The 27,508-nt window shown below is 45.6% G+C and overlaps 3 protein-coding genes and 2 non-coding genes across 26 annotated transcripts in view; 3 read left to right on the top strand and 2 right to left on the bottom strand.

Annotated features, from left to right (window-relative positions):
• TRIM66 (tripartite motif containing 66) overlaps positions 1-10,192 on the bottom strand; it is a 66,975-nt gene extending 56,783 nt beyond the window's left edge. For 3 of the 5 annotated variants that reach the window (XM_064365198.1, XM_021675133.2, XM_021675135.2), the window contains exons 1-2: positions 8,172-10,192; positions 1,518-1,663 (exon numbers count right to left, since the gene is read on the bottom strand). Coding sequence is in view for 2 of the 5 variants with exons in the window: in XM_021675135.2 (XP_021530810.2) it covers positions 1,518-1,553 (36 nt within the window). In the remaining 3 variants the exon portion in view is untranslated. Of the gene's footprint in view, positions 1-580; positions 1,012-1,517; positions 1,664-3,152; positions 4,087-8,171 lie in introns of those variants that run through there. The other 2 variants (XM_021675130.2, XM_021675134.2) reach the window with 2 other exon arrangements.
• A 1,107-nt stretch (positions 10,193-11,299) lies between these two features.
• On the top strand, positions 11,300-14,234 carry RPL27A (ribosomal protein L27a). Its single transcript, XM_012456714.2, has 5 exons — positions 11,300-11,342; positions 11,718-11,781; positions 12,389-12,464; positions 13,085-13,259; positions 14,065-14,234. Exons 1-5 carry the CDS (start codon positions 11,340-11,342, stop codon positions 14,191-14,193), a joined length of 447 nt encoding a protein of 148 aa, XP_012312137.1. The 5' UTR covers positions 11,300-11,339; the 3' UTR covers positions 14,194-14,234.
• LOC135270314 (small nucleolar RNA SNORA3/SNORA45 family) lies at positions 12,598-12,728 on the top strand. The gene has a single exon (XR_010338474.1). It is a non-coding gene; the product is annotated as a small nucleolar RNA SNORA3/SNORA45 family (small nucleolar RNA).
• Positions 13,823-13,953, top strand: LOC135270313 (small nucleolar RNA SNORA3/SNORA45 family). The gene has a single exon (XR_010338473.1). It is a non-coding gene; the product is annotated as a small nucleolar RNA SNORA3/SNORA45 family (small nucleolar RNA).
• A 6,625-nt stretch (positions 14,235-20,859) lies between the features above and the next one.
• DENND2B (DENN domain containing 2B) overlaps positions 20,860-27,508 on the bottom strand; it is a 205,787-nt gene continuing 199,138 nt past the window's right edge. For 17 of the 18 annotated variants that reach the window (XM_012456708.3, XM_064365206.1, XM_064365200.1 and 14 more), the window contains 6 exons: positions 26,357-26,534; positions 26,077-26,118; positions 24,715-24,826; positions 23,892-24,131; positions 22,943-23,029; positions 20,860-21,641 (listed from right to left, as the gene is read on the bottom strand). In XM_012456708.3, the coding sequence (XP_012312131.2) occupies positions 21,607-21,641; positions 22,943-23,029; positions 23,892-24,131; positions 24,715-24,826; positions 26,077-26,118; positions 26,357-26,534 (694 nt within the window). In that variant the 3' untranslated portion in view covers positions 20,860-21,606. Of the gene's footprint in view, positions 21,642-22,942; positions 23,030-23,891; positions 24,132-24,714; positions 24,827-26,076; positions 26,119-26,356; positions 26,567-27,508 lie in introns of those variants that run through there. The other variant, XM_064365210.1, reaches the window with a different exon arrangement.

The raw sequence follows: 27,508 nt of genomic DNA, 5'->3' as shown, positions 1-27,508 counted from the left end.
GCATAATTTCATTAAATGGATACTCACTGTAACTCTGTGACATGTCCTATGCTGGAATTAAAATGAAGGGACCTGGTTCCCATCTCCAGTGACTTCACAGTTCCCAGAGACTGTTTCCTAGGAAACCTGACATTCTGGAGCAAGACACAGGCTCCTCCCTGCTGGGCAGCAGCTTAAATAGTGAATAGTTCACTAGTCAGTGTGATTCTATTCAAAATCTGTTCCTGACTAACCCTAGGAAGCCAGCCATTCTCTCTCTGCCTTGGAGTTTTAGTGATTCAGAACACTTCCTCTCCGTCTGGGGAGGCAGCCAAACTTTGAATCAAAATCTTCCCAGGCTTCTTAGTCTGCCACCAATTTAAGGAAATCCCAAACATGAAAAGTTCCAGCTTACAAAACAGATATATTAGGCATCAAGAGGATTCGCTCTGTCTCACAGATTCCCCCAAAGATTGCTTTCAGCAATGAGTGTCCCTTGGGCATTTAAATTCTGATTCTTTTTACACCTGAAATTCTGTTCCTATGAAACAGGAAAAGACCTGTTATGCAGCAGGTGAACTTGTGGTGCCTTTGTACTTACCATCTGCAATAGTCTTGTGAGCCTTGGCAATTTGCCCCAGCTCCTGTATCAAGCCCTAGAAGCAGTCCTTACAGAGCAAATGCTGGCAGGGTAGGATTCGAGAGCCCACACCTGGCAGGTCCTGATGGCACAATGAGCAGGTCATTGCCATGACCTCTATCTGTCCACTCTTAGTGCAGTGTTTCTGGCCAGCTAGTGGCAGCCCCATAAAGCTCATGCCCATGTCCACACCCATGCCTATGCCCAGGACAGGGGCTTTTCCACTAATATCCTCAGGTGAGAAGCAGCGTGTAGAGCAAGCCAGCTCCACTGTCTGTAAGTGAAGCACAAAGCAGAGCGATCTATTTCTTTTCTTTTTTTTTGAGAGGAAGTCTCACTCTGTCGGCCAGGCTGCAGTGCAATGGTGTGATCTCAGCTCATTGCAGCCTCCGCCTCCCAGGTTCAAGCGATTCTCCTGCCTCAGCTTCCCGAGTAGCTGGAATTTCAGGTGCCTGCCACCACAGCTGGCTATTTTTTTTTTCTTTGAGATGGAGTCTCTCTCTGTTACCGAGGCTGGAGTGCAGTGGCGTGATCTTGGCTCACTGCATCCTCTGCGTACTGGGTTCAAGTGATTCTCCTGCCTCAGCCTCCCGAGTAGCTAGGACTACAGGCATGTGCCACCACACCCAGGTAATTTTTTATTTTTAGTAGAGACAGGGTTTCGCCATGTTGGCCAGAATGGTCTCAAACTCCTGACCTCAGGTGATCCGCCCCCCTCAGCCTCCCAGAGTGCTGGGATTACAGGCGTGAGCCACTGTGCCTGGCGGTGATCTATTTCTTTTGGGCAGAAAAAGAATTCCTGGACAGGCCAGAGGGGCCTCAAAGAACAAGGCCTCAAAAGTCCAGGCCATGTCCCTCTCCAGAGCTGATGGCTCATACCTCAGCCTCAGTTCCTCACCTGGGACCAAAAAGAGAGTCCAGCCATCTCTGCCATGAAAAACAAAGCCTGGAGGTGTCTTCCAGGTTGTGTGTTTCTTGCAGGGTTTGTTTGCCTTCAAAAGTGTCTCAGACCTATGCCTCTTCTTATCGGTAGACAAGCTTGACCTAAGTTTTATTTAGAAATAGGAAGAAAATTGTATTATTAATTGACAAGTTTATGACAGGCACTTTACATACTTTATTTCAAAGGGATTATGACACTTTTAAAAATTAAGTAAAACCACGAGGGACAGGCTGAGTAAACAGGCATAGAGAGGTTGGGTCACCCACAAAGATAGAAGGCAAAGGTCAGTGTCCAAATTCTAATCCAGGCCAGTCTGATTCCAAACTCCACAGTCTTTTTGTTTGTTTGTTTTTTGAGACAGGGTCTCACTCTGTGGCCCAGACTAGAGTACAGTGGCACAATCACAGCTCACTTCAGCCTTGACCTCCCCAGGCTCAGGTGATCCTCCCACCTCATCCCACCTCAGCCTCCCAGATAGCTGGGACTACAGATGCATGCCACCACACCTAGCTAAGTTTTTGTATTTTTAGTAGAGACAGATTTTCATCATGTTGCCCAGGTTGGTCTCAAACTCCTGGGCTCAAGTGATCCACCTGCCTTGGCCTCCCAAAGTGCTGGGATTACAGGCGTGAGCTACCTACACCCAGCCCACACTCTTAATGAGTGAAATGTTCTCATGCTGAGGTCCACACACATTTTTTCATGAGTCCTGTCCACCAATTTTTTAAAATTAGAAACAAGGATACTCTCTATTAGAAGGTTCAAGTATGTCTGAGTTTATTTCATTGGGCCAGTAGTTCTCAAACTTTTTGGTCTTGGAATCCTTTTACATATTTTTACTCATTGAAGACCCCAAAGAGAGTTTATTTATGTGAGTTATATCTATTGCTATTTACCACATTAGAAGTTAAAGCTGAGAAAAGTTAAAAATATTAATTTTTATAAAATTCTAAACCTGTTGGCCGGGCGTGGTGGCTCATGCCTATAATCCCAGCCCTTTGGGAGGCCGAGGAGGGAGGATCACCTGAGGTCAGGAGTTTGAGACCAGCCTGACCAACATGGAGAAACCCCATCTCTACTAAAAATACAAAATTAGTCAGGCGTGGTGGCGCATGCCTGTAATCCCAGCTACTTGAGAGGGTGAGGCAGGAGAATCGCTTGAACCCAGGAGGTGGAGGTTGCGGTGAGCCGAGATTACACCATTGCACTCCAGCCTGGGCAATGAGAGTGAAACTCTGTCTCAAATAATAATAATAATAAACCTGTTATATGTTAACATGAATAACGTACTTTTTAGGAAAAAACAACTATTTTCTTTTTCCTTTTTTTTTTTTGAGACAGGGTCTTGCTCTGTTGCCTAGGTTGGAGTGCAGTCGTGTGATCATAGCTCAGTGTAGCCTCAAACTTCTGAGCTCAAGCAAACTTCTTGCTTCGGCCTCCTAGGCAGCTAGCACTAAAGGCATGTGCCACCACACCCAGCTAGTTTATTTTCATTTTTATTTTTGTAGAGATGAGGTCTTGCTATGCAGCCCAAGCTGGGCTATATTTTTGTACATTTTGTAGAGATGAGGTCTCGCTATGTAGCCCAACCTGGCCTCAAGCGATCCTCCACCTTGGCCTCCCGAAGTGCTCGGATTATAGGCATGGCCACTGCACCCAGCCTAAAAAAAATAATTAACTACTTTCAAAAAAATTAATTACTCAGAGACGAGGTCATAAAAAAAATTAATTCATTGAGAAGAGTCACATTGTTTCCCATATGTGCCAACCTCTTTAACATCTGGCTTAATAGAAGATGGCTGGATTCCCATACCTGCTTCTGCACTCAATCTGTTATATGTTGTTTTGTTTATAGTATATAAAGAAAATCCAGCCTCACACAGACATACAGTTGGAAAAGATAGGAGTACTTTAATAGCCTTATCAGGTAATTAGAGATATTATTTGATACCACACCAAAATTCAACCAGTGGTAGTAGTTTCTTAAATGTTATTTATAAGGTAGACTCTGAACCAAACTTTTCTTATTCTGTTATATTAAAATCTGCTGATCTTGCACTTTGAACTACTCTTTTCCCCAGGCATAATTTTGTAACACCAAGCATTGGTTGGTCATTCAGAAAATACCAGTTCAATGACTTATGCAGATGTTCCAAATATTGACACATTTCATTACACAGTAACAACAACAAAAAACACATAAACACATTCTTTAGAATCACCTCTAATCTCCTCAGAAATTTCTGTAAGCATCGAGAAGCTGCCAAACTAATGGAGGCAGCAAACACTGTACCAGAATTCTAACTTTTGCTTGAACACTTGAATTTTATCACTGGCAACAAATACTGGTCACTTCATTTTTGAGAAAATATCTAACAAATTTCCAAGCCTAAATAACCACAGTTTGTCTGCCAGTTGTTCTTTCAGGTAATGCTGATGTTTCATTTTATTTTTTTTAGTATTATTTTTTGAGACAGAGTCTCTCTCTGTCGCCAGGCTATATTGGCTCACTGCAACCTCTGACTCCCTGGTTCAAGCGATTCTCTTGCCTCAGCCTCTCAGGTAGCTGGGATTATAGGCACACACCACTAATTTTTTATTTTTAGTAGAGACAGGGTTTCACCATGCTGGCCAGGATGGTCTCAATCTCCTGATCTGCTCACCTCAGCCTCCCAAAGTGCTGGGATTATAGGGGTGAGCCACCGTGCCCAGCCATGATGTTTTATTTTTTAAAAGGCTAGTTTAACTTGCAACTCAATAGCACAAGTACAGTTTCTTACTTTAGTATGTAGCAGGAGTACTTTTTCCTCACACAGAATATCAAAAAGGAATACAAAAAAGTACTTAAGAATTTAAGGATTGAGATTTAAAAAAAATTTTTACCACTTCATCATGGAAATTCTTAAGGTAAACTACCTTCTTTTTTTTTTTTACTGGCAGATGCCTAGTGGCAAAGAATATAATGTTTTATTCCGGTTTGGTGCCCAAAGCATCAGCAGTTTTACATAACACTGCTTTGGCACCATCAGTGCAAATGTCAACCCAGTGAAAAGATCAAATAACATGTTAGTTTTATTATTAAAATTGTTTTGACCTTGTGGACCCCTTGAAAGGGTCTCAGGGATCCCCCCAAGCACCTCATAGGGTATACAGACCACACTTTGAGAACTACTGCGTTAGACCCTGCATCACAATCCTGAGAAGGCAGGAAGGTGGCATGGCTTTCCACCACCAGTAAGTACTATACAGGGTAAGAATATAAAGAAATAGGCATCTCATTTATGTCTTAGAAGAGCAATTGAAGTAACTCCATGAAAGGAAAAGGTTAATTTAAAGGCACATCCACGAAATGAGTTTCTGATTTGAGAAGGGGAAGAGTCAAATGACCCCATTTCTGCCCCCTTCCTATGGCTGCTTTGGCCATAACTTAATTCTTCCCTCTCTTTATCTCCCCTGACCTAGAAGAGTGGAGGGGACAGAGTTTGGAAGACTGTACTTAAGCCAAGGTAGTAAATTCAATGCCTACAGGGGCTGGGCAGTCTATATGAATAAAGTGCTTTACTTAAAAGAAGGTGGGTCCAGTGTTTCCAAATCTTAGTTTTCCAAAACCCTGGAAATTCTTATTTTTATTTAAATTTTAAAATGTTGGTAACAAGTTAAATTTTAAAACACTACCTTGCCACAAACCACCTCCTTTTAACATCTTAACACATCTGTATCTAAGAAAAGGAAAATATTTACTGGAGTACTTTAAGCCTGCCAAGGAATGATGGAACAAGCCATTTCACATCACATTGGGAGTAAGAATTTCAAAGATTGTTTGCATGAGGAGTACAGAACAAATTATCATAAAAATAACACTCATTTTAGGGAGAAAATGTGAGGGAGAAATGAGAGCACCTACTTTTCGCTGGGCTGTGTTATATGTGATAAATTATTTGTTTGACTGTTTAATGTATGTCTTAGATATAGTCTTAAGACTTTTATTTGTTCACAATTGTACCTGCCCTTCACCTGCCTGGCACCTAGTGCAAGAATATAGTACACACTCAATTAACATTAATAAAATGAATGAATGAATTTCACCATTTTTTCATTACACAGAGAAGAAAACAGATTCAGAGAGAATATGCTATTTGTTCAATATAATTCAGTTAGTAAAGACAGAACTAGGAGGCTGGGCATGGTGGTCACGCCTGTAATCCCAGTGCTTTGGGAGGTCAAGGTAGGAGGGCTGCTTGAGGCTAGCAGTTTGAGACCAGTCTAGGCAACATACAAGGCCCTATCTTTAACAAAAAAAGAAAAAGAAAAAGAAAAAAAAAACAGAACTAGGAAATGAACTCAACTTTCTGTGTTCTCATTAATTTTATCCTCTGAAATTAAATTAAAACCCAAATATGTAAGTCCTTCTTTTTTCTGCTATTGTATAAACTGCTCTCAAAGACTCTAGAATTTCTCTTTTCACATTTTGTTACTGTGAGTTTAATGGCAGCAAGGTTTTCCACTATAGTTTCCAACAAATCTTTAGGAATATAATTGCCACATAGAACAAAGTATCCAACACAGGAAAGAAAGACTCCTAAAAATTCCTAATCTTCCAATTCGATTATTTTTACTTTGTGCTGAAGAAAAACCTGCCTTAATCCTATAGATTTCCTCTAAATGCCATAAATCAAAAAACTACCGATAAAAGCAAACAAAAACCCCCAAGACTAGGGAGGCTGAAATGAAACTGGAAACTGTACATATTGCCGGTACATAAATTGGCACGATCCTTTTGGAAAAAATACGTAACAACATAAAATGAATTACAAAACTGTTCACATCCTATAATCCAGTAATCTCACTCCTGGGAATTTATCCTAGACAAGTTATTCAAAAGGAAATGAAAAATTATACACAAATGTTCATTGCCTCATTGTCTCTAACAGCAAAGAATAAGAATTTTTTTCAAAAACAAAACACACAAGAAAGTGGCTTAATAAATGATAGTACATGCTGAAAATAAGTTACTCTTCAGCTGTTAAAAATAATCATGACGACTAGGTAGTGATATGGAAAACTGCCATGGTATTAATAAAAAGCAGAATACAAAGGGATTTGTATACTATGATCATCAACTTTGCAGACAACTATGTCTCCATGTAAACAAGGGTTGAAAGGTGAAAAGAAAACAGCATCGTGATTTTCTTTTGATTTCAGGTGTTTATACTTATATTTTTTCCAAAATTTTCTTTAATGCTGTACTGTCTTTCTTTTCTTTTCTTTTTTTGTTTTTTTGAGATGGAGTCTCCATCCTGTTGCACAGGCTGGAGTGCAATGGTGCAACCTCGGCTCACCGCAACCTCCGCTTCCCAGATTCAAGTGACTCTCCTGCCTCAGCCTCTCAAGTAGCTGGGATTACAGGTGCCTGCCTCCACACCTGGCTAATTTTGTATTTTTAGTAAAGAGAGAGTTTCTCCATGTTGGTCAGGCTGGTCTCGAACTCCTGACCTCAGATGATCTACCTGCCTCAGCCTCTCAAAGTGCTGGGATTACAGGCATGAGCCACTGCACCTGGCCAGTGGACTATTTTCTATTATGTATAATTTTTCAATTCTTTCTGAAATAAATTGGGATTTCTGAGTTTTTCTCTAATTCTCACTTGGAAAAAAAAAAGCAGAAACACTGCTTCTTCTCATCTTAACAGTGCTCTACTTAAAAAGAAAAGGAACATATTTCCAAATGTCCACATCTAAAGATGGAGAGTAAGAAAACAGAGCTGGATCTATCCAGGATGTTGCTGCTATCTGAAGGACTGATGTCGAATTCAGGAACCCAGCAAGGAGGGAAAGGAAGAGGGACCTGGTGATGATGTGTTTCCAAGGCCACCTGGGAAGAGGCCTGGGGCAGCAAAAAATCAGCACACTTGCCTGCCTCACCAGGCTGCTGCCTGGTGTCATCTCTTCTGTTCATTTCTCAGGGATTTTCTGAGGCCCTCATACTCTGAGGAGGCCCAGATGCCTGAGATGTCACAAGGCCATGCTGTACTTCAGAAGAGATGTCCCAGTGAAGTACACCCCTCAGGAGTCATGGCCAAGGGTCATGACCCATGTGCCTAGTTGGGAGGTACAGGTCACCTAATGCCAAATATCTGGCTGCTACTCCACATTGCAGTTAGAGAACTCAGCTTTGTCTGCTCTCTCAGACCTCTGTTGACTTAGGAAAAGGCATGCATAATGAACAAACCCCACATGAGCTGTGTGTTTAAGTCATGTGGTTGCCTTGTGAAGGAGAGGGAGCTGGAGAGAAAACTGGGTCGAGCCAGACAACTAACCAGGGTACTCCCTCTACAACCAGGTGATCAAACCATTGATGAGAAGAATGTTAGGTGAGCACATAACACAACAGGGAGTGCTGGGTCGACTCTGGGAGGCCTTCTGTTCAGCTGGTGGCCTGAGGGACAGGATGTAGGTCCTCCATAACCAAGGAACCTGGCGAACTATCCAGGAAGAGTGTCTCAACACCCAGAACCCCACCTCAACCCTTGCTGTTGTGGTCCTCACTGTAGGCCCCATCTCTAATACCCCTGATGGTTCCCTTCCATTCCCAAGGCTCGGTCCAGCTTACCTCCATTGACAGATTATCTTCCCAAGGGTAGTTTCCAGGTAGCCCAGCTCATCTCTTGTGCACTTACTGGCCAGTGTTGACGTCAAATAGAGGATGATCTCTTCTTTGACCTCACCTCCTACTCTCAAAACCTCTCTTCCTGCTGGAATCACATGCAATATGTGATTAAGGTTGAAGGAGGGATGAAGACCGTAATTGCTGTGAGGTCAGAGAGGGAGTGGTCACTGAGACAAAAGCAGGGGATCTGAAGAGAGAAGACGAAAGGCTAGGCCCAGGCTCTGTATCTAACAATCTATGCAGCATCTGGCAAGTCACCCAGTTCTTCGGTGCCTCAGTTTTCTCACCCATAAAATGACGCTGGTAGTGCTGAACCCTAAGGCAGATGCATTTTGTAAACTGCAAAGTGCTCTGAAAATGTTGGCTGTTATCCTTGTGGACTGAAGTGTTCTGGGAAGAAGCAGAATATAAGGTGGGTCTCAAAGGCTGAGGAAGATTCAGGACACGTGGTCAGGACGAGGATGGGCACTCCGGAGTGGCAAATGGCATGAGCAAAGGCAAAAATGCAGGTGGGACATACCAAGCATCACTGCAGTAGAAAGCTTGTGTAAGGGAGAGGCTGAGTTAAGGCTGGAAAGGTATGTGGGCTATATTCTGTTGGTCATAAGGAGCTATTGAACTTTTGATCAAGTAAGTAAAAGAATGAAAGTCATGTTTTTGGAATAATAACCTGGTGGAGGTGTGAAGGATGCAAAGATTGGAGGAGGGTTAGAATGCAGGCAGAGTGAACAAAGGAAGGTGTTGTAAACTCCAGATCAGAGAAATGATGGAGGCCTGAATGAAGGCAGGAGTACTAAGGCTTAAACAGAGGAAGCACATTGGAGAGATATAGAAACAAAAGGATAGGGTGGCAGTGTAGTAGAAGAGAAGGCTTGGGGACAATTTTCATTATCTAGGTGGACAATGGTGCCACTCACCAAGACAGGGAATAAAGGAGAACGCACCAGTGAGCAGAGAAGATTGAGTTCTTTGGATATGCTTACTTTGGTAGAATGTCCAAGGAATACTAACCAGTAATTAAGTGACCATAAGGGTGTTGAGCTCAGCAATAGGGATGTGAATCGAAGCCACCCAAGAAGATCATGTACTGTGAAAAGATAAGGACAAGAACAGAAGGCTGAGGAACATCAACGTTTAAATGGTGGACCACACTGGAACCTGCAAAGAAGACTGAGAAATGACCAGAGTAGGAGGAAGGCGAGACTTTCTCTAGAAAAAGACGCCAACAGATTGAGCACAACAGAAAGAACAAGTAGTATGAAGAATAGGAAAAATCCAATTTGGCAATTGGTTCATTAATGACATTAGTAAGAACAATTCCATTGAAGTTGTAGGCTGCAAGCTAGATTGCAGTAAACAATGGATGGGAAGGTGCAAATGCGCAGGATCTGTAGACTTCTGGGAAACTTTGCTATGAAGGAAAGGGCAAGGGTAGTAGAGACATGGGAGAATTTAAGCTATTTTAGCTAAAATATATTTTAGCTGAAGGGGACAAGACAAAGAAAAAATAAATACACACACATACACACAGAGAATAACTAAGGGGATGGGATTTTTCCCATGGGATATATTAATAGACTAGTGAGGGGACGGGATCTTGAACACTGGTTGAAGGAACCGACTTAAGACAGAAGACATGCTATTAATGAAGACAGGGAGGGGAGGGTAAGTTCATTTATTCACTCGACAATCACCAGTTGAGCATGGAAAAAAGCAAACAATCCTTGACCACATAAGGAATTAGGTCTAGTAGGGAAGACAAACGTAGGTCAATAAATTACATAAGGGCTGTACCAGATTGTGTTCTTTGTGTGGCGGTACAGGAGGGGAAGCGAGCAACTATGTCTGCATAGTCCAGGAAAGGGTCACAGGTGTGTTAGGTAGATTCTGGAGAAAATTCGATTATGGTATTTATTTTTACTTATCTACTTTGTATGTAGAGACGAAGGTCTGACTATGTTGCCCAGGCTAGTCCTGCCTCGACCTTCCTAAGTGTTGGGACTACAGGCGTGAGCCACCGCGCCCGGCCTAAATGCAGCATTTAGAAAAAGTATTTGCCGGGCGCGGTGGCTCACGCCTGTAATCCCAACACTTTGGGAGGTCGAGGCGGGTGGATCACGAGGTCAAGAGATCGAGACCATCCTGGTCAAAATGGTGAAACTCCGTCTCTACTAAAAATACAAAAAATTAGCTGGGCATGGTGGCGCGCGCCCGTAATCCCAGCTACTCAGGAGGCTGAGGCAGGAGAATTGCCTCAACCCAGGAGGCGGAGGTTGCGGTGAGCCGAGATCGCGCCATTGCACTCCAGCCTGGATAACAAGAGCGAAACTCCGTCTCAAAAAAAAAAAAAAAGAAAGAAAGAAAAGAAAAGAGAAAGTATTTACAGCGTCTGGGTTAAAAGGACTATAAAGCAACCAACAGGCATCTAAGTCCCTGAAGCATAGCAAGTTGCTCAAACTTGAAAGGACAACCAAGATGACAGCAGAAGGGCAAAAGAGAAAGGAAGCCGGAGTGCCACTCAGGAGGGTGGGAGGGGGAGGAGGCATTTCGGGAGCCGCCCGAGATTTAGGAAACCGAGCGAGACACCAGGTGGGCACACTGAGGGTTAAACGGCCTCGTGGTTCCGCACTTCAGCCGGGAGACAAACCAGCATCCACTATCACCAGCCCCGGGCAGACCACTAAGAACTGGGGCGACGCCAGGGGTGGCTCAGGGCTGGCGCATCTGGGAAGGAGCTGAGACACCGAGGCCCTTAGGGTCGGCTTAGGCGGTTCACCAGCCAAGGCGCCAGGACAGGGACTGGCTCAAGCAGACACCGGAGGCGTGCAGCACAGCGCCCCTAGCCCCGATTCTTCAACAGTTGTCGGCCTCCAAGCCTGGCACAACAGGCTGCGCCGAAACCGTTCACCGCCACCGGGCCACCGGGACAGGCTTTGAGACTAACCACTACTCGCAGAAAAACGCGAAGAACAAGCCAGCAACCCCGCGAGACCAATAAGCCCCGCCCAGAGCCCGGCCTCCCTGGCCGGAAGTGAGCATTTGGCCCCGCCCCCCGTGCTCGATACCTCGCGATACTAGGAAAGGCCTTCCTCTTTCCTCTGGGCCGCCAACATGGTAGGTGTTTCGTTTCCTGCCTCCTCTTTTTTGCCGGCATGGACCCCCCAAGCTCTATTCCCATTGCCCCTAGTCATCCACTCCCGACCATGGTCTGGGCTTCCAGGCTGCGCAAGGCCGCCTGCAGGGCAGGGTGGCCGGGGCGGGACTCCCGGAGTCTTGTGTCCAGCCTGCGGTTCGGGTCTATAGAACACGCGGGCCCCGGCGCTACCGTGGTGAGACCGCACGGCCCTGAGCGGATCGGTACTCTCAACTATGCCGAATGCTCCAGAAGTTAGGTTCTTGATCCACAGGCCTACACGCCCATCTCAGCTGGCAGGCATCACCTCCTACCCCTAATTATTTAGGCCTTACCACCAAGCTTTTTCCACGCAGCCATCCAGACTGAGGAAGACCCGGAAACTTCGGGGCCACGTGAGCCACGGCCACGGCCGCATCGGTAAGTGTCAGCTTCCCCTCGGGGTGGGCCTTTGGCTCTCGTCGGGTGCTTAGCAAGTCAGGAGATAGGTAGTCCAGTAGTGGGTTAGAATAAGACGTTTTTGTGGTCAAGTCGGACAACTGTTTATTTCTTTCTTGAGGATCCTCTAGTATTTCAGTTCTAGGGAATTTCACATCAGTGGGGTGATAGGAATTGAGCAGGCACGGTATTGGGTTAGTTGAAGACATGGAGTACTGTGGGAATGCTGATGTGGACCCTGAAAAGATGTTTCACCCGGAATCTTGAAGTAATCGCAGTGCTGAAACCGGCATGGTAGGATGGGAACAGCTAAGCAGGGCACAGAAGTCTGGGGAAACGCTCTGCTTTTGTGCGAGGAAGTATTAAGAGGCATGAGAAGGCTGGGGGTGGGGCATGTAGCTGCTTTTTTTTTTTTTTTTTTTTGAGACTCATCACTCTGGCCCAGGCTGAAGTGCATTGGCGAACTTTAGGCATACTGCAACCTCTGCCTCCCGGGCTCAAGCGATTCTCCTACCTCAGCCTCCCGAGTGGCTGGGATTACAGGCATGAGCCACCACGCGCGGCCCCACGTTGCTTTGTATTTCTGCAGGCAAGCACCGGAAGCACCCCGGAGGCCGTGGTAATGCTGGTGGTCTGCATCACCACAGGATCAACTTCGACAAATAGTAAGTGTCCTTGGAGTGCTTTTACTGACACAGCTTGGGAGGTAGGGGCAGGGCTTAAAACAAAAAAGTTTAGAAGCAAGTCTTGCCTACTGCTTTTACCAAGTTAACACTTAGTGTGAACTGAGAACCTGTCATCGAGGCTAGAGTCACGCTTGGGTATCAGCTATTGCCTGAGTGTGCTAGAGTCCTCGGAGAGTAAACTGCTGACCTTATTCACTGGCTGTGGGCCTTATGGCACAGTCAGCCACCAGGTTAGAGACATGCTTCACATTCACTTACCCACAAACCAGTGGATGATAAATTTTGGCTATTCGGAAGACCTTTATTATAGAAGTATGTAGATTTTCCATAGAGCACTGTTATGTGAATTGAATTTTAGTCTCATCCCTGCCTCTGACTTTGTCAGTGACTTATCCTACAGGAAATAAGAATAGCCTTTTCCTCATGATAGTCTTTGGTGGTTTTTAAAACATTTGTTTAACTCAACAGGTATATCGTGCCTGACACTGCTCTACACCAGTGAACAATTTACACTGTAATGGGGGGAGGGTAACTGTAAAGATGATAAACATAACATCTTAATTGGAATGAGCATGAAGGTGGTTGTTATCTCTTCCTAGCCACCCAGGTTACTTTGGGAAAGTTGGTATGAGGCATTACCACTTAAAGAGGAACCAGAGCTTCTGCCCAACTGTCAACCTTGACAAATTGTGGACTTTGGTCAGTGAGCAGACACGGGTGAATGCTGCTAAAAACAAGACTGGGGCTGCTCCCATCATTGATGTGGTGCGATCGGTAAGTTTTGGATATTGTTTTTATATACTTCCATACTTCCCTTGCAAAACTCTGGCTTAATCTAATCCACTTAATCTCCTACCTGGAATATAACCTGTGCTCCCAGTTACCTACCAGACCTTGATTCTACCTTTGGTAGAATTATCATACATATTTCCCCATCAGTCGCAGTGCCTACTGTCATTCCCCAGGTTGTATTATGTTTGCATTTCCTGCTTGAACTATAGCTGGTTCTGATCGAGCACAGCTCTTGACCCTTCATGTTCCCTACAGAATAGAATCCTAATATATTCCACTGATACTCAGTGCTATACATTATCTGAAGAGATTCTGCCCCGAAACAGATGTGTCTTGTCTGTCCTTGCGGGTTCTGGTCCTTGTGTCAGTCTTAACTCCCATAAATATGGGGGTAGTCTTAAGAGGCCAGAACCCTAGGAACGCTTTAAATTCACTTCCCAGCCTATTTAATGTCCATAGAGCACTTTTGGTGGTCAAGAATGTGGTTGTCTTCTTTTGCTTTAATATTAGGGGGTATTTTAGCAGGGAAAGGAGGATTATGCTTTGCCGAGACTAGAGTCACATCCTGACACAACTCTTGTCCTGGTGTGCTAGAGTACTCGGAGAGAATCTACTGGTCTTGATTCACTGGCGGGGGCAGTTGGTGCCCCCATTAGTGCCCAGATCAGAAACATACATACCCTCCCTGGGGTTTTTAGAAAGTGGGTTGGCAGTCTACATTCCTCATACCCATCAGGCAGTTGGTACCTTCCACGGTGTATTGTAAACTTTTTTTTCTCTGTTCTAGGGCTACTATAAAGTTCTGGGCAAGGGAAAGCTCCCAAAGCAGCCTGTCATCGTCAAGGCCAAATTCTTCAGCAGAAGAGCCGAGGAGAAGATTAAGGGTGTCGGGGGGGCCTGTGTCCTCGTGGCTTGAAGCCACATGGAGGGAGTTTCATTAAATGCTGAGTACTTGTTCCTTGTCGTGTGAGTAGGTCATTCAATGGCATCTCTACATCATCCTATGTATATTGGGAGCCCAGGTTCTAGTACTTAGGGTATGAAAACATGGGCTCCTCTGCTGACTTAACCTCAGAAAGTATATGGTAAAGATAGGACCAACACTTAACAGTCATTGGCCAGTTAAACATTTCTGTTTATAAAGTCAGAATGATACCTGTTGATCATTGAAAGGCCTGCAAGTGTTGTACTCTGAATTTTACATGAATGGGAGAATGTACCCTAATTGTTTGATGAGGGTCAAAAGGAAAGATTCCTTTTTGATGGATCACATTTTAAAGAGGGGCAGTGTGATAGGATTGAGGTGGTCCTTTAAGACTTAATTCCTCAGCCCAAGGTTTTTCCACGTGGCTTCCTCATCTTTTTTTTTTTTTTTTAATTAGACAGAGTCTTGGAATGGCCTGATCACGGCTCACTGCAACCTCCGCCACCTGGGTTCAAGCAATTCTCCTGCCTCAGCCTCTTAAGTATCTGGGATTACAGGCTGGTGCCATGACGCGCAGCTATTTTTTGTATTTTCAGTAGAGATAGGATTTCACCATGTTGGTCTGGCTAGTCTCTTAACTCCTAACCTCAAGTGATCTGCCCACCCTGGCCTCCCAAAGTGCTGGGATAATAGGCATGAGCCACTGCACTCACCCTGTGGCTTCTTAATTTTGATCCCAATTCTTGTTTCATCCAGAATATGATGAATCAAAATCTCAAGATGGAGGTCCAGCAATCTGAAATTTAAATATGCCAGGGCCTTCTGTATGTCAAAGTGGGTTTGAAATTGTTAATTTTTCTTCTAGTCTGAAATGCATCTTGAGAAAGCAAGGAAGGCCAGAAATTGAAATAAGGTTTTCTAGGATTTGTGTCTCTTGCTGTTTGAAAAACTGATGGTGACCAGTGCATGTTTACAAATAAGATCCTCATAGATCTTTGGGTAAATTATAATTTGCTAAGTTTTATGGTTCTTCCTGACTTTTGTACTTTTTTGACCCAACGTAATGCAGTATAAAATGCTAGGCAAATAAGATGGCACTTAGACTTACGGGTTTTACTTAGTGGAGATTTCCTTAGTGCTCTGTGGGGTCATAATTGGCAAGAGCTAGGAACCATGGTTGTCTGGGACAACCTTTAGAGGATGTTTGGGATCAAATATAAGGCAAAGAGAAACACTGAATTGGCTTACATAAGATTAGGAGAATTACAAAGGAGTAGTGAAACCTCAATTCAGTTGGACTATTTTATAACAAATGTATCATTTAGGTTTGTATCTTCCATTGTGCTAGAAAAGGTTAAAAATAAGGGCTCTCCATTAGGACCATAGAGGACTTTTAATATGGAAATTGAGTTTAAGGATCCCACAATAAGTGATCACTAATGATGAAATAAAAGACTCAGTTGAATTCTTGGTCTCTACCCAATACCTGTGTGACTTAGGCTTAAACCAATTTCCTCATCTTTAAAATTTAGGTGAAACTGCCTACTTGAGGACTGCATAGATTAAAATGGGAACCATGCACTTAATTTTTCTGTTTGACTTAGTAACTTAAGTCCAAACTTCTTATGGAAGCAGATGGAGTCAGCCTCCATGGGATTGTCAGTGGGAAATTGGTCCAAGCAGAGGGAATAGCAAAACGAGTTCAGGAAGCTGATTGGGGAAGGTTAGGTAAATGGGAGGTGCTGTGGTGGTGATAGAGACTATTCTGGCCACGCCATAAAGGACAGCTACAATGGGAGTCTGGAGGCAGAACCAAGGAAATAGGAGTGAGTATGGAAAAGGTACGATTCAGAAAGCATAATGGACGGGAACTGGAGACAACTGGAGTGGGGCTGACCACAAAATGATGAGGCAAGGAAGGAGGTAGAGTTTGGGAGGAAAGATCGCTAGTCCCTTAATGGCTACCTTCTTCCCCAGGAGTTTGTTGTTAGCATCCAGAAGCCATCCCTGGCCTGGGAAATAAATGCTGATTTCGTTGCTGGCTTGTTCATTCACCAAAAGCTGTAACTAATAACAGTTCTAAAAACTGTTCTATGTGATGAGGAACAGACTAAAATAGTTTTGAGCCCTAAGTCCACCAATGCCAGTGCTTTCTTGAACCCACATTTACTAAAATTTTTTCATGACTGCCAAGCTTTGAATAGTCTGCTTTGTATTTGTAGAGGCTCATACTAGCGATCTCTGGTGGCTGGCTAAAGCTTGAATTGCAAAGGATATAATTTCTGGTCTAATGTATATATGCTTTAAATATAGTTGCGTTCAAACTTGGGAGCTGTAGGTACAATTTGATTTTATGACAGATGTCTGCCACATAATTTGCAAAGGCAGTCTTCGTCAAGGGCAGCTAAATCAGGCCAGTTTTCAAATAAATGTACTGCTAGACTCTACTGAGCGGTTAACTAGCCCGAGAACACAGCCCAGGGGCCGACGGCAAGTCGAAAGCGCGGGCTGAAGCTGTGCGGCGCCCGCCTGGCGGCTCCATTTCAACCGCTTTCATCAGCACCGTCCGACCTCAGCGACGTCCCCACGACATAGACAAAACTTCGGGTCTTTCCTTGGCCCGGGAGAATCACTTCCGGTGTCAGTTTTTACTTCCGGAGCGCCCCAGACCGGTAGTACCACAGCGGAGACGTCTCCGGGCTCGCTCAGCCATTTCCGGCAAGGGTGGGGTCGGCCCGTGGTGCGCGAGCGCAGATACCTCCCCGGGCGAGGCGGGAGGTTCAGCTCCACTCCTGGTCGCTGAGCGGCCGTGGATCCCCTTCCAAGCGGAGGAATCGGCTAACCTCGCGGCACTTCCAGCCCAGCTTGGGGTGCGTTTAAGAACAGGGGCGTGGCCTTTACGTAAACTTTCAAGATAGGAGCCTCCAGAATTTGTCTCGATTATCATCTAAAAGGTAGTGAGCGTCAGCCACGTTCCAGGGCACTTTAGGCTAAAAAAGGTGCTTGTACACGGATGGAAATATTCTAAAAGAACACAAAAGGAATTTCCTCTTACGAGCTTAGGGAAATGAGGGAGACGATGTATGTTTTGGTGCAATTTTTTTTTTCAACCCAATGCATATTTTCCTATTAAGAGGCTATATAAATGGAGAAAAAAAAGCCTACCAGAAGTCGCCAATGCTGAAAAGTAGTATTTTCTCTTTCGAGCGTTTTCATGGCCTTTTAAATCACACCCCCATCTCCACAGGTAAATTTGTTTTGGAATGCATACCACATTACCTGGCTCTAGAAACGTATTTTGTGTAGCACCCCTGGAAGAATATAGGTTAAAGTGTATATTTAATTCCTGGTTCTATTTTACGTCCCAATTTTTATTTTCCTCTCATTCCCACTTTGTTTCAGATACCCAGTTTGTGTATCCCTGTAAGTCATTTTGGGTACAAAGTAGGATATAAGTATGCATGTGAAAAGCCATGTTTTAACAAAAATTTAACTGAGCTGTGACTAATCACACTTTCTCGGGTAGTGCTATGGTTTGGATGTGGTTTGAAATTTGGCCCACAGTGTGGCAGTGTTGGGAGGTGGAGCATATTGGGAGGTGTCTGGGTCGTGGAGGTAGATCTGTCACAAATTAATGCTTTCCTGTGGGGGTGGTGTGCTCTCACTCTGCTGGGAATGGAGAGCAGGTTGTTTAAAAGGCATCTGGCTTCCTCAGTTTCTCTCTTGCTTCCTCTCTTACTACCTGATCTCTTTGCACACACCCAGCTCCCCTTCTGCTTTCTGCCATGACTTGAAGCAGCCTGAGGGCCCTCCCCAGGTACAGCTGCCTAATCTTTAACTTTTCAGCCGTCAGAATCATAAGCCAAATAAACCTTTTTTCTTTATAAATCACCCAGGTCCAGGTATTCTGTTATAGCAACCCAAAATGGACTAAGATGGGCCCTGATTCCACAGATTCCAATGTGAACCAGAGTTTGACTAATACTGTTTAAGGGCAACTCTTCACAATACTGCTTTTTAAAAAGCCCAGAACACTTATTTCAAGACTACAGTTTATCAGAGCATTTAGAACAGTGTCATGGGGCAGCCTGTCCTGCATTAGAAGAACTTAATTACAGAATAGAAGAGGGCTGACACTTCTATAGGTGAGGGGACTTCCCTGCCTGGTAGAGGAGACAGCACTGTTGTCCCTGAGCTGCCCCAATGTTGTCAGAAATCCACTGCTGAAGGACACTTGCTCTCAGTGGCCACAATACCATCTTTTACGGGAGTGTTTTAGAAACAGTGGGGCTTTTTCTTTTCTTTTTTTTAATTAATAGAAATGAAATCTTTACTATGTTGCCTAGGCTGGTCTTAAACTCCTGAGCTCAAATGATCCTCCCGCCTAGGCCTCCCAAAGTACTGTGATTATAAGCATAAGCCACCTCACCTGGCCACGTTGGGGCATTTTTGTTGTCACAATCATGGAGGGGAAGTGACCAGGATGCTAAATATCTTGGAATGGATGAGTTGGTCCTACACAACAAAGAAAAATCCAACTTAAAATCTAACTTCATTTACAGATAACCCAAAAGTTGTTTTTTTGTTTTTGCAGTTTTCATAGACTTCTCGGTTGTCTGGGATTCTAACTACTGTTTAAATCATGGGAAGCTCATACTTTGTTTTGTTCAGAACATTACCAAAAATCATTCATTGCAGAAAAGTCAACAATAACTACTCAGTAGGATCTGAGTTCCTGATACAACACTTTTCTCCATCTGCATATGCAGTTTAGGCATCTGATGAGCTAGTACAGCTGTACAAAAACATTTCCATATTTAAATATTATAACAATATTTCTCTTTTATTTCTCCCCTTTCATATTACAGTTAAGGTATATTTAAGTAGTTTATATTATCTTTGAATTTCATTTTAGAGTAGTAAAGGAGGGAGTTACAAATATTTGCTATTAAAAAAATTGTTGGATCTGATAGGGTTGAAAATCATTGTTTTAGAGGTCCAGAGATCATGTGAAAGAATGTGGAAAGAAGCCCTGCATACTTTTTGTGAACCCCAAACCAGGCCCACTGTACACAGCCTCCTCTCCTATAAGGCTGCCGGGCCTTGGCCGTGGCAATCAATCACTCTATGGGCCCTTGCAGCCTATTCTAAGCCGTTATATGCCAGTATTGATTTTCCTGATTGGGACAAGAGCTGCAGCCACAGTGAGGGGGAAGGAGACATACCACTCTGGGATTTACACAAGGATATACTATATATATATATTTTTTTAAGGATATACTATATTTTAAAGATACATAAAAGTGGCAAAATTTATGAATAAGGCTGGATATGGTGGCTCATGCCTGTCATCCCAGCACTTTAGGAGGATCGTTTGAGCCCAGGAGTTTGAGACTAGCCTGGGCAATATTAGTGAGACCCCATTAATACAAATTAAAAAACAACAAAATTTACACATAAAGAATTTACACATAGACATCTTGTGATCTGATCACATGTGTAAAGGTTCTTTGGAGCTATGTTGAAAAGCAGGGGTGGAGGAGCATGGGGGAGGAAGGGAGAGAGAGAGAGTGCACGTACCTTTTAGGAATGAAATCCGTATTTTTCTTAAGGAATCCGCTTCTATGACTGTTCTAAGCCCAGGTTGAGTTAACAGTGATGACTTCTGGAGGGAACTACATCCCACTCTGAGTCTTCTGGTTGTAATTCTATCTTCTCTGATCTCAACTGAAGACTCAAAAGGTCTCAATCCCTGTCCTCGTCCGGGTGAATGGCAGAGCCAGAAAATGACTTTGCCTTAACAGAAGACAAACCCTCCACTTTATTCTCTGAGGCTGACAGCAGCCCCAAACCACGGACAGGTTGGGGCTTGTACAGGCCTCAACGGAGATAGGGAGAGGGAAGAGGGGAAGGAAACTTAGGATGGGATCATCTCCTGTTTAAACCAACAAAGGTAGAAGGACAGGAAAACTTTACACCATGGTTCAAATCCTATCAGATCCAAACACAATACCAAAGAAAACAGTTGCAGCTGAATGCCTCACTTGGGAGTTTGCAAAGTCTCTGTTCTCCCAAGGCCTTGGTGGGTGAAAAGCCTAAACCATCCTTATTTCCCACCTTGTTTCTCTCCTTCCTCTTCCATGGAATGTAGCAGAGCTTTCTGTATGAAAACCTAGGGTTCCCATGGAAAAACAATTCACAGAGTGACATGGAAGAGTCACAGGGAATGGGTCAGGGCTGTGCCTATGCCTGGGTTGGCATTAGCTGGGCTTTACTCCACCAATGTCAGGACACCCAATGACATCTTAGGGGCTGCAGGCTAAAGAGGAAAATGTTAAGATTTCCCTAAAAATGGGGCCAAAGGGGAAAGAGCATTCTTTCCAACACTGGAAACGCTGAAGCACAGGCTGAACAGTCGGCTACTGGAGAGGAAAGCCGACCTGCTGCAACGACTGGGTATCTAATAACTCTTAAGACCAGTCACACAACTCAGGCTGGAGCGCTCCATTTCGGGGAGGTCAGTGACTCACACTGAAGCTAACCCCTTCATCAAGTACTTGGTTCCCTGCGTGATGGTGTTTCATCCCCGACTGGCCAGTCTCAGCCCATTCCCAGGAGAGAGAACTCTAGATAACGAAGCCAAGGAACACATGAGGCTCTGGGCCCAAACAACTGTACACTGTTTATTGAGAACACCCGTAGATGGAAAGGAGGGATGCCCTGTACCGCATTGTGGCCACTGCTGACTGGGAGCCAGGCCCAGAGAGCACTGGCAGAGCTGGGGGTGGGCTTCCCGTGACACACTGACCATCTCAATGAGGAATGAGAGGACCAGGCCTAAGAGCCTGGTACCACACTACAAATGGGGACTGACTGGCCTTGGCCTTTAAAAACAGAGGGTCTGGGTATGGGGACTACCAGAAAAAAATAGAAAATCTAAGATTTTTTTAAAAGGTCCTCCTGTACATAACAAGACAGCATCTGCTCTCCGGGGCCCGAGACTGGCAGCAGGGACCTCAGGCAGGCAGGCAGGCAGGCCAGCCAAAGGCCTCCAGGGAAGATCAGTGGTTTGGCTGAGACAGTCAGCTGCACAAAACTGGCCAGTCATGAGCACCCAGCAAAACTTCATCCATGTTCTGGCAGGACAGGAAAGCACCTGGCCCCTTGGGAATATACAAATATTTACCATATTCTCTTTGCTTGTTACAAAAACAGTTAAGAAAGCTTACAGCAGATTATTTACAAACAGTATCCCAAGATATGATGAAGACAGAGGTGGGCTGGCTTGGAGGATGGGATCTGTGGGGGCGGAACAGCCATAGCAGCCCAGAGGGCCCCAGGCTAGGCCTTCTCCCTAGGCTTCAGGCTCTGCAAGGCACTGGACTCGGCTACTGAGAAGGGGGCTTAATTCTTCTTGTGGAGGAACTTCATTTTGTTGCCTGTGGGCCAGAGAGGACAAGAGAGAATGTTCAGTGTTATTCCTTCCAACCTCCACTCCCTCTACTCCTTGTAGCCCTGGCCCTCTCAGTGGGAAAGGAAGGATTAGGAAGTCTGGATTATAGCTGTGATCTGATCCAGGGCAGTGAAAACACGTGAGAGCTGTAATTAGGGCACCAGTATTAATCACTGTGTGGTTTTGGGCAAGCCACTTAACCTCTTTGGTCTCAATTTCTCTTTAAACAGAGACATGCTATGATTCTATGATCTGGCTGGCTGAGCTCCCTGCAGGGATGGGAGGTTTTTGCAGGAAGGGCACTCACAGTGCTGTGTCTGCAGACCTGTTATGGTCTAGAGGAAAGCTCACTGGCTCCAATGGCCTTCATATTTACTCAGGAAGGAGTGCGCAAAGAAAGACCTGATGTATGTGAGAACCTGTGATTCCTCTTTGTAATGCAACTTGGTAAATATAGCCGGCCCTCCATATACATGAGTTCTGCATCCATGGGTTCTACATTTATGGATTCAACCAACTGGAGATCAAAAATATTTGGGGGAAAAAATGGATGGTTGTGTCTATACTGAATATATATAGACTTTTTTCTCTCATCATTATTTCCTAAACAACATAGTATAATATTTATTTGCACCTGGATGTGGTGGCTCATGCCTGTAATCCCAGCACTTTGGGAGGTCAAGATGGGAGTCTTACTTGAGCCTAGGAGTTTGAGACCAGCCTGGGCACCATAGCAAGACCTCATCTCTACAAAACAAATTTTAAAAATAGCCAGGTGTCATGGCACACACCTGTAGTCCCAGCTACACAGGAGGCAGAGGAGGGAGGATCACATGAACCCAGGAGTTTGAGCCTGCAGTGAACAAGGATTGTAGCACTGCACTCCAGCCTGATTGACAGAGCAAGACCTTGCCACTAAAATAAAACAATTTACATTGTATTAGCTAGTATAAGTAATCTAAAGATGATTTAAAGCATACGGGAGGACATGCAAAAGTTATGTGCAAATACTATGCCATTTTATAGAAGGGGGGAGCCTCTGTAGATTTTGGTATCCTTGGGTATCCTGGAACCAATCCCCTATAGATGTTGAAGGACAACTGCTGTGCAAAATGCCCTTGGAACTCTGGCTGGAACCTTCTCTTCACTATGGGATGTCTACATCCTTTTCTGTCTACAGCCCCAGTATAACACATGTTGACAATGATTTAGAGCATTTGGGGCACAAATTCCCCAGCCCCTCCCTTCTTGCTGAACATCTATCTCATCAGCAACAAGGCTACTTACCCAAACCTCGGAGAAACTTATTCATTCCACTCTGCTCAGTGTCTGGGAGTTCCTCTAAGTACTGCTCCACTCGCTGCTCAAAAAGGCCTGGGTAAGAGAAACAGGCACAGCGAAGAGAACAGTCACTGGAAGAAGGGAAGGAGAGGCCTATATGAAGGGAACCATGGAGCACAGATGCCAAAAAAAGGGGAACGCAAGCATCTGGGGTGGTGATCTGTAGGAGCATCTTACTAGAATTCGGACTGGCTCATCAAAGTGATCATTAGTGACGTCTCACAGGGGTTCGCTGCTCCCACCCTGCCTCCCCGTAAACATTCCCAAGCTGCACTAGGGTGAGGAGGCTGCTTCTCAGTTCAAAGTTGCCCCACATGGACATCTCTAGCTTCCTTCAGACCACTCTACCATGTGTTCCAAAAAGGTTGTTATACTAAAGGGATAGTATTAGAGGACAGAAGAAATACTAACCCTGAGGTTAGACAGGAAGATTGTGATGAGATGAAAAAGCCCTAGAGTGAGCTGATGAAAGAACAAAAGACGAGATAACCACCTGCCTTAAGTGAAGACTGCCACCAACCTATGACACTGGCCCAGTGCTCTCTAAGGGACTTCCCAACCCTGGGTTCTCAGAACCCCCGAAATTGCTCAGTCTGCTCCTTTTCTCTGTATAGGAGGGCATTTGAGGAGGGGATGGGCCACCAATGGCATGGTGCTCCTAGGTGGAGATGAGTCCCACCTCTAGCTGTGCAGCTCAGCCTGTGCACGGCCTTGTGAAGGCATTAACTGGGACAGGGGAAAAAGCATGCTCCCTTGGAAGTTTCTAACAGAAGTGAAGGGATGTTAAGAGGCCTGGGCCCTAGCTCATGTCCAACAGCTTCCATCACAGTACCTGGTTCTTCAGCCCTGCTGTGGGTGAAAAAGTTAAAGAAAAGAGCCGATAACCAAGCCTTACCCTTTGCCCGACACTTTCTTAGCTCCCTGTCTTGGATGAAGCCAGCAAACATCTGAGACTCCATAAAAACCTCAAGAAAGCGGCGGATGCTTTTGGAGGCCACAGATTTGCGGAAAGCCTCTCGCTGAAAGGCCCTCTCTCCCTTCTCGCTCTGTGTCAGAAAGAGGGAGTAGTGCCCAACGGTCTCCACAAAGAACCGGATAAACACCTCCGACACCAGCCCATTGAGGGTATTACATTCTGGAAGGGAAAAGAAAATATTTGAGTTTCAGGTCAAGAGCCTGCAAAGCCTTCCTCAATCTTCACCTGGTGTAATCTTCCTCTCTCCAACAAGACTTCCAGCCAGTACCACTCTTCTTTTCTGGAAGCTTTCTCTCTTGTGCTCATGGCCTTGTAACTAGCCTATGAGCCACAGAAGGCCAGAAACTGTTCTGAACATGGAAGTTGAAACATAATTGCTGGATGAATTAAAGCAGAAACCAGAGCACCGCTTTCCTCACATCCCTCACCCTATGTGATTTTTCTGGCTTCCAAGGGAGAGCAAGATCTTTTCATCTCCTGCAATGTCCCTGAGAGGGAGGAATAATTAGTTTCCCGTCAGGGGAAAGCATCTTTGGGGTTGCCACATGTCTTTGGGTTTTCCTTCCCAAACCACCTGGGGTAGAAGAGGTGCTACAGTAAGACCAAGTTCCTGCTAATACCCGGAGCCTCATCATCCAGAAAGGGTCTGGTGCACAGAAACAGAGTTCTGGCCCTATGGGTCCCTGACCCAGAGCAGAGGGAGCCTGGAGCAGAGCTGACTGTGCCCAGGCACCATCCTCACCATCGTCGGAGTCGCTGTCAGAGTCCTGGGAGATCAGCTCATTCTTCCTCTCCAGAGCCTGCTCCAGAGCCGCCTGTAACTTCCTAGGTAACAACGTGTCCTCGTCATCCATCTGCAGGAGAAAGAAAGTACAGTGACAATAATCATAGCTGACACTGACTGAGCACTTATTATATGCTCAGACCTGTTTGAAGAACTTGAGTAGATAATCTCATTTATTTCTCCCAATTACCCTGATCACTATCATCAAGCTCATTTTAACATGAGGAACTGAAGCACAGAAAGGCTGAGAAACTTGCCCAAGGTTACAGAGATTAAAAAAATTGTAGAAGGCCAGGCACAGTAGCTACACCAGTAGTCCCAACACTTTGGGAAGCCGAGCAGGAAGATCGCTTGAGCCCAGGAGGGAGGTGGAGACCAAGCTGGGCAACTTAGCAGGTCCCTCTATCTACAAAACACACACAAAAAAACAATTAGTCAAGTATGGTGGCATGCGCCTGTACTCCCAGCTACTTAGGAGGCTGAGATGGGGAGGATCACCTGAGCCCAGGGAGGTCAAGGCTGCAGTGAGTCATGACTGTTATCACTGCACTCCAGCCTGGGCGACAGTGAGACCCTGTCTTAAAAAAAAAAAAAAAGGTGGTAGAGCCAGTGTGGCATTCACTGGCCTTTATGACCAGGACCAGCTAGGGCTTCCTGATGAAGTCTCCCCAATTCCTCCATCTTCAGCTCCAGGTGGGAGGCACAATTGGCTTGGAGCAGGGAGACTGTGGCCAGCCTGTGTTTCAGGAATGAAGTTAGACTGTTGTTTCCGTCTCTACACTGTGTTTCCGTGTCCATATCACTATGCCTGGTACCCAGGGTGTCCTCAGCTCTGTCGCTGGAGTGGAACAGACAGTCAGTACGTTCCCACAGGGGAGAGCACTGGGTTGTGCTCCTTTGTAAAGAGCCAGGTGGATTTCCACGACTAACAAAGGCTTTTTGTGGTTGACAACAATGATTGCAAACCTGTACATTATGTAACAATCTATAGTTATTTGTGTAACCTCCAGCAACATTTCAAGGCAGGTGTTGTCAACATCTCTGTTTTAGAGCTCAGAGGAATTTAGAGGCCTGTCCAAAACTATGTGGACTCCCAGGCCGAGTTCTTCGAATTCGCATGCTGCATTCCAGAAGCTGATAATGCCACTGCAAAGGCAGATCCTGCTGAGGTCGAGGATTCCAAGACCAGCTCTCCCCACCCCACTAGTCTGTGAGTATGGAACCTAGAGAGCTCAACAAACAGGTTGTGAAGGCTGAGTATTGTGTGTGTCGGCACAGGGTGCTCAGGAGCCGGAGTCTAGCAAGTACCCACCCTCTTACCTGTCGGATGAATCGGTCAGATCCCAGATTCACCATCAGCGCCTGAGAAAAGTAGTCATTAGCAGAGTGGCTCAGGGCATGAGTCCCGCAATGCCCTCTGCCAGGCCTCCAGACCTCCCAGGTTCCCAGGGTCAGATAACAGGAAGAACTCCCGCCGGGGACAGACCTCCCAGGGAGAAAGGATAAGAGCCTGGTAAAGAAGCCCAGGGGCCACAAATAAGATCCCAGCACCTGCTTCCCCCCCACCCTTCCCCCCAACTGGTTCCCCCAGGTGGCCCACCTCCTCCACAGGCAGCTCCTTCAGTTTAGGGAGGGAGCTGGAGAGCAGGCCAACCAGGAAGGGGGTAGGACAGCAGACGATGTCAATCATGGAGGCCGGGAGGACAGGAATGAAGGTGTGCTGCCAGGAGAAGGGGTAGAGCAAGGCCACCACCGCGTGGGAGCAGCTGGAAAGGGTACTGATGGGCGGACAGACAGAGAGACAGCACACCTGAGCCCAAGCCCAGGACCTTAGAGCTTGCTGGAGGCTCAGGACAGCCTTTAATCCTAAACCTCTCAGTGCAACAAAAATGCTAATGGGGGTCAGGGACCCTGCAGACTAGTGAAGTCCCCACCTTCCCACTGTGGAGGGCCTCAAGGACAACATTGCTATTCTCTTTGGGAACTGCACCTACAAACAACCATGAAGGTATGCAGCAACGCGCAGGCCAGTCATCTGACAAAGATCTGGAAAAGGGCTGTCTCTCGGGTTTGGGGGGCACACCAATGGGCCTGTGGCTAAGGAGGCAGGAGGTTTTGTAAACCCCTAGGACCAGTGAATGTGGATCCTGGGTACCCTCCCCCATCCCACATCAGAACTAGGTGAGAGGGACAAAACTTGTGGAAAACCTAAAACATCAGCAACTGGAACATGAGCTGGCTGGACCTACCCCTCCCCTCTCCAGTCAGAGGCAGACCCCAAGCAGAACAGGAAGGACATCTTTTCTAAGACCCTAAATTGGCAGAACTTGAATACCCGGCCAGGACAAGAAGAGGACAAGAACAAGACCCTGGGATCTTCCCTCCCAGAATGGTCCTGGAATGTGCTCAGAGGCAGCTGCAACCACAGGAAACAATAGCTGTATTCACAGCCCCATGGGAGCTGGGCTTGGGGGCAGGGTGGCAAAGAGGAGGCTCAGCCCTGAATTAGAGGGTAGAACCTTCAAGAAAAGAAACCTCATGGTCCAGGCTCTCTTCGGAGCCACTAAGGTCAGGCCAGGCCAGGGCACCAAAGCTGGGCAGTCAGGGGCTTTGTTGGCTGACAGTGACCATGGCTGGTACACAGCAGGGACCTCTTGGAGCTGCTGTACCCAGCTCATTCCAGCTGCTGGGCTGGATTTCTTCATAAGGGCCTGATGGGCCCACAAAACTGTGAGATACAGAAGCACTGAGC

Source organism: Aotus nancymaae, unplaced genomic scaffold (assembly GCF_030222135.1).
Source record: "Aotus nancymaae isolate 86718 unplaced genomic scaffold, 86718_ANA_hifiasm-v0.15.2.pri h1tg000059l, whole genome shotgun sequence".
NCBI classification, from domain to species: Eukaryota; Metazoa; Chordata; class Mammalia; order Primates; family Aotidae; genus Aotus; species Aotus nancymaae.
This window is presented reverse-complemented; position numbering and strand designations above follow the sequence as displayed.

Excerpts from the sequence above, each read along its gene's own strand:
- RPL27A (XM_012456714.2), top strand. Across the intron at positions 12,465-13,084 it reads AGGATCAACTTCGACAAATA|CCACCCAGGTTACTTTGGGA; the intron begins GTAAGTGTCCTT and ends ATCTCTTCCTAG. Across the intron at positions 13,260-14,064 it reads TCATTGATGTGGTGCGATCG|GGCTACTATAAAGTTCTGGG; the intron begins GTAAGTTTTGGA and ends TCTCTGTTCTAG.